We start from the raw sequence: 6,481 nt of genomic DNA, 5'->3' as shown, positions 1-6,481 counted from the left end.
CTTTTGTATGTTATCATTCTTGTTACCATAGGAAGACAGGAGGGAGGAAAACTCCACCTTGTAGTATCCCCCTCATATTTCTAAGCATAGCCAAGTTCAACAGGTTCAGCAAAAGGGAAGTTATTAGTTAAAGGTTGCAAGTTGCATCCTCCACCAGTTCTACCCTCTGTATCCCGACACACATAAGCACTGTGTTTGTCAGTGAGCTTCCTCACTTATGTCATTCATAGTAGATGGAGAGAGATCCAAACCAATCATCCTGGATAATTTAATTTGAATTTATGTACCTGTAATTCTCTGGGCACACTGTGTTCAGTTCTAGAAGTCTTATGGGGTCCGTTCACACTTCCTTTCCCATGTGCAAAGACATCATACTGCAGCAGTCCCTCATTCTTAATACTTCTATTTTTACATTTAAAAATAGGAATTTTTTATTAAAACAAATAAAAAACAGATATACATTTAAGGTTCAAAAGTTAACTCAATTGAAAGTTGATTCCATTGATCTGGGTTTTGGAAAAGATAAAGTCATTATTGTCCAAAAATATGCCCCTTACCTATTTTCTTTCTTTCTTTCCTTTTTTTTTTTGAGATGGAGTCTCGCTCTGTCGCCATGCTGCAGTGTAGTGGTGCAATGATCTTGGCTCACCGCACCCTCCACCTCCTGAATCCAAGTGATTTTCCTGCCTCAGCCTCTCAAGTAGCTGGGATTGCAGGTGCACACCACCATGTCCGGCTAATTTTTGTATTTTTAGTAGAGACAGGGTTTCACCATGTTGGCAAGGATGGTCTCGATCTCTTGACCTCATAATCCACCTGTCTCAGCCTCCCAAAATGCTGGGATTACAGGCGTGAGCCACTGTGCCCAGCCCGCTTACCCCTTTTCTAAATTTTGCTGGTCTTGCCTTGCAAAAGGCTTTCAAGTCTACAGTGGCATCTTTTATCAAGTACATTGTGTTGTTCTGGTGGCCAAAGAAATAAGACTTTTTAAAGATTGATTCTGTTTTTTAATTTTGAAACACTAAAAAAATTAATTAGGTTGAATCATATAAAATTTGCATTTTTATAGATCAAAATCATTAGATACTGGCAGTTCCATATGGCTCACTATATAAAATTAAATAAGACCTTTAATTTATAGTCTACATTTCCTAATTAACGACTGTTAACATTTTGGGCCAAATGCAGTGAGACCCTGCCTAAAAAAAAAGAAAAAAAATGGCCACAGATGCTTCCACTCACCTTATCTATTTTATCTTATTTTATTGATTGATTGGTTGAAACAGGGTCTCACTTTGTCACCCAGGCTGGAGTACAATGGTACAATCATAGCTCACGGCAGCCTTGAGCTCCCAGGCTCAGACAATCCTCCCACCTTAGCCTCCCCAGTATCTGGGACAACAGGCACATGCCACCACACCCGGCTAATTTTTGTATTTTTTGTAGAGATGGGGTTTTGCCATGTTGCCCAGGCTGGTCTCGAACTCCTGGGCTCAAGCAATTCGCCCTCCTCAACCTCCCAAAGTGTATTATAGGTGTGAACCACTGCATCTTGCCTTCCACTCACTCTTTAAATGAAATAAGCCATTACAGATCAAGTTAAAGCCCCTTTTAAAACCACTCCAGACCCCTGACTCTCTCTGTCCCCAGAGGCAATGTTATCTGAATTTTATGAGTATTCTTATCATTTCACAGATGGATACCAAGATGTAACCTATTTTCATTCATGTTTTTCCTACTCATTAATGTTACTTTAAACCTGATTTTCCTCTCCTATAATGAAGGAAAGGGACAACCTTTGACTGGCTTTCTCATGTAGAATCTTTCTTAGAATTTCACCCTGTTTCTCTTTTTCTTTTTCTTTTTTTTTTTTCTAAAAATTTATAAAGTATCTTAAGAAAACCTAAAGCTCTCTTTAAATTCTCTGTTTGAGGAGTTCTCAACATATCTCATAGAAGACACCCACCTTTTAACTCTACAATATAAGGAAGACAATTCAAGCCCATATAACCCAAGAAAAACTAAAATCTCATTTTTTCTTCTATCTTCAACCTCCTCTTAATCTCAATTTTCACATCCACCAAGGAAAAAATGTATTCTTTCTAGATGCATCTTATTCTTCTTTTGTCAGTAAGCCTCTGGTATGATGTCAGTAAAATAGTGACATGACCAAATATTGAAAGAATGAAATAACCTATGAATGGGCACCAGCCTGTGTAGTAAGATAATATGGAGCAAATCAGAAAGGGAAAAAATGTTCCTTCCCAACCAAAGCAGCCATGAAAACGAAGACAGACAAATAAGACTTCCAATGTTTAAGGAAAAAAGTAGGAAGAAATATTGCACTTGGCAAATTTCTCTGTTTGATCCTAATGGGGTCAGAACTCCTTTACAAACTCCTTTTCATGATAGTCACTTACAGTATTTAAAGTAACATCGCATCAAGTTCTCCACGCTACATAATTAGAAACGCTTTACCCCTTCCTCAATTAATATCAAAGCTATAATATACACAAGATTTTTAAAGCTTCTTTGTTTGAATCTTGAATTAATTTATGTACTCATATTTTGGATCCCAACTGAAGCTAATCTCTATAATATTCTAAAGGGGTAGTAAAATTCATTTTTGTAACTATGACATATTTGAATGTTGAATAATTGTATTCCAGTGCGTCTTTTCTCTTTGTTAGTTTGCTTATTTTTACTACATTTGTATTGCAGCCTTCCTTGCCTCGCATTAATAAGTGTGCTACAATGATGTTATAATCGTTTTTAGCAAAGAGAGATTCTGCATGAAACGTTTTTATGACTTCTCAATATGGCAAGTTTAGGCATTAAAGTAAATCTCTCTGTCACAATTAATGTTTAATCTGGATTTTTATAATACCAGTAGACATACGTTAGACTGTATTTATTTAAATAAATGCCATTCTCCCCAGGGGTTCACAGTCACTGTAGTACAACTCGCTACACTGATGGTTCAAAGCCTTTTCTGTTTGTTATTCTTCTAACTTCCTTGAATAAAATATTCTTTCTTTCTTCAGCAGTTGATGAAGTTTAGAATGCCCAAAGAAGGACTAGTGATTCGAAATGCATTGACAAGCTGGAAACCTTAGCTAAATTGATCCATAAGGGCATAGCCTTCCTCAGACAAGGTCATCTAGTTTAGTAACTACTCTCCCGATCTCTCTACCTTTTCTATCTTCAGGGAAGTTTCTTGTTTTTTAATTTTCCCGTAATGTGAAGTCAGCCAAACTGTTCTGAAAAGTTGGCAGGTTCTAGGAAATATGCTGGAAAAAGTAAGAATATAAAGAATCTGATTCAATTTAAATAGAATATTAAAATGGAAAGGACACCAGAGACTGAGTGTTGTGTAATAGAAATATATTATGTGCCACATATGTGATTTGACATTGTCTAGTGGCCAATTAAAAAGAAAAAAAGAGGCCAGGCACGGTGGCTCACGTCTGTAATGCCAGCCCTTTGGGAGGTCGAGGTGGGCAGATCACGAGGTCAAGAGATTGAGACCATCCTGCCCAAGATGGTGAAACCTCATCTCTACTAAATATACAAAAATTAGCTAGGTGTGGTGGTGGACACCTGTAATCTCAGCTACTCAGGAGGCTAAGGCAGGAGAATCGCTTGAACTCAGGAGGCAGAGGTTACAATGAGCTGAGGTTGTGCTACTGCACTTCAGCCTGGTGACAAAGCAAGACTCTCTCAAGAAGGAAAAAAGAAATAGGTAAAGTTATTTTTAATAATATTGTATGTAACCCATTGTGTCCAAAATATTATAATTTCAGTATGAAATCAATATAGAAACATTAATGAGATATTTCAGTCTTTTTTGTACTGAGACTTTGAAATCCATTGTGTAATTTATGCTTCCAGCGTATCAGTGTGAACCAGCCACATTTCAAACACTTAATAGCAGCATGGACATACAGGCTGTCGTATTAGGCAGTGATGACCTAGGCGATTGCCTGAGTTTTTAAGTGTAGAACATACATCAAGACAGGACAAATCACAGACCCAGAGTGTCAGCCAGGCAGTGTCAGGTCTGACCCAACATTCTGACTCTCAGTTCAGTGTTCTTGCAGCTGTGTTAGAGAACAAGCACAGTGGTGAAATTAGCTGGGGCTTCAATGACATTGTACTAGGTACTTTATTATTACTACTTAAAGCAACCTTGCAGGAGCAAGAGTTTATCCTCATTTTCAGAACAAGATATCAAAGCTCAGAGATAATCAATTACTTCCTCAAGCTTGGATCTGAGACCAGTTTTGTCTGACCGCAAAGCCTGGGCTTTTTTTTTTTTTTTCCACGCATCCCAATGTCCTCTCTCCAATCTGAGATCCTTTAAGACCGTGACTTCAAGTGTGTCTAAGGAGCAGCAGCATCTGTTCCCTCCAGGAGTTTATGAGAAATGCAAAATCTTGAGTCCTACTTCAATACCTACAAGGCTGCATTTTATCAACATCCAAAGTGATTCATGTAAAATCTAAGACATCTCAACAAAATACATATCTCTCTATAAATTAAAATAATTTCCTGGAAAAATGGATTCATACTCTATCAGACATATTGCAGATAGTCAGAAATACCTTATGGATTGAATTACAACATGAGAAGAAAAGAGTTAGCTTGGACATTTAAGGAAGGAGAAATAAGAATAGAATTTTTCATTAAAAATGAGTTTCCAGAACTAAATCTTGAAATTATAAAATGCTTTATCAGCGGCCACAACACCTGCCTTCCTCCCTCTTAATCTCTTCCACTCTTCTTAGGTCATAGGTATGTAAATTTTGTTCCCACCAAATTTATTGAATGACAAGGAAATGTTAATGTATTTGAGTGGAAGTGTGGCAACATTACCAGGAAAATGTGGTATAAGGGTATTTTTGCCAACAAAAAAGTCACGCATCGGCCAAATAAAATTGTCACGATGTGCAGTTCATGGCAGTCCATTCTTGAAATTAGGCTCCAGCTGAGATTTCTTTGGTCTTCCTAAAAGTAGCTCTCGCTAATGAGTCAAAGGTTGATTATTTATCCTGAGCCTCTTCAGTCACATTTTCAGTATTTTCCTCATGTGCCGTGATGCCCTCAGTTCTTCCTTTCATTCAGTGGCAGGCAGTTAATTAAGCAGATGTTAGTAAGTCTAGATTTTGGGTAGACAATGAGTGATGTGAATAGCATAGGTCCTCTCCAAAAGGCTGAATCTGCAGAACCCTGTCCAGTGAGGTGTTTTTCCCTCTTTCCCATTTCTTAACTCAATGGGGCATTGCTGGCTATTTTTGTCCTTTAGAAAACAACAGCAATGTGATGTATAATAGCAGGGCTTCTAACCAATATTTCATTGTGTCGCACAGGGACCGCGCAAGCTGTGTGTTAAGGAGATGAACAGTGGCATGGGGAAAAAACAGGCCTGGCTTATAAAGAATAAAATCAAGGCTTTTTATGCTGCAGTGGCAGCAGACTGTTTCAGGGATGGCGTCCGAAGTCTCCTTCAGGTAAGGCTGCATTGAGAGATGGAGCAGAGAGGCAAAAGACAGCCAGTGCTCCGTGTTAATGAGGCTCCCAAAGTGAACAGCTGTAGGAAGGCAGCTCAGCATCAGAGATCAGTGCAGATGGTTAAGGAATTATTTTGAATTCCTGGGTAGAGGCAAAACTAGAACAAAAGCAGAGAAGTTCTATTACAATAAACTATGAATGATACACTGGAAATGGAAAATGAGGTTGCCTTTGGCCACCAGCATACATTCTGCCCCCGTACTTATTGAAATGCAAATTTGTTCCGATGGTTGACGACATTCAGGATCCTATTGAAACTTCAAACTATTTTTATATCTCATACTGCATATAGCAATGCTCAAGTCAGGCTTTCTTTTCCTTTTTTCTTTTGCAAATGGTGTTAGGGCAGCTGCTAGACCAACTAAATTAATGCATGGTGATCTGGGCATAAAATCTCCCTATCCTTCTGAATTATTTTCAGAATGTTGAATAAAATGTAATAATCTCTACAGCTCAACCTTAAATCCCACAGTTCTCACATCTTTTCTCCTTTATTTTTCTTCCTTTTTTCCTTCCTTTATCTCCTCTTTAGTAAGTACATAAAGTCTTTTCGTAGTTCTGATCATCATCATTTAGAATGACAGAGAATCCTTAAAACAATCCAAGAGATTCTCAGAAATTGTAGAGCTTGGCTTGCTAAGCATTTTGGCTTTAATATGGTTGAAAACCCTTAATTATATGTATAGGAAATGGTGCATTTGGCTTTCAGAGTTACCATATCTCAGAGTGTCAGAAGTCAGGACTGCATCCAGGTAATTCAGATGCACATGCAGGCAGGAAAGAAAAAATATTGGTTAAGCTTAATTGGTAATATTTTGAAGCTTAAGAGTATTTGATGCATTCCTGTGTCTAATTTCCCTTAAGAATACTTGTGAAGGCCGGGCGCGGTGGCTCAAGCCTGTAATCCCAG

At 38.1% G+C, this 6,481-nt stretch overlaps 1 protein-coding gene across 3 annotated transcripts in view; it reads left to right on the top strand.

Annotated features, from left to right (window-relative positions):
* SLC12A1 (solute carrier family 12 member 1) overlaps nt 1-6,481 on the top strand; it is a 102,383-nt gene that overhangs the window by 55,966 nt on the left and 39,936 nt on the right. For all 3 annotated transcript variants that reach the window (XM_017545113.2, XM_017545105.2, XM_017545119.2), the window contains exon 18: nt 5,370-5,510. In XM_017545113.2, the coding sequence (XP_017400602.1) occupies nt 5,370-5,510 (141 nt within the window). The remainder of the gene's footprint in view (nt 1-5,369; nt 5,511-6,481) is intronic.

Source organism: Cebus imitator, unplaced genomic scaffold, assembly GCF_001604975.1.
Source record: "Cebus imitator isolate Cc_AM_T3 unplaced genomic scaffold, Cebus_imitator-1.0 Scaffold9, whole genome shotgun sequence".
Lineage (NCBI taxonomy): Eukaryota > Metazoa > Chordata > Mammalia > Primates > Cebidae > Cebus > Cebus imitator.
Note: the sequence above shows the minus strand (reverse complement) of the source record. Positions and strands in the feature narration are given on the sequence as shown.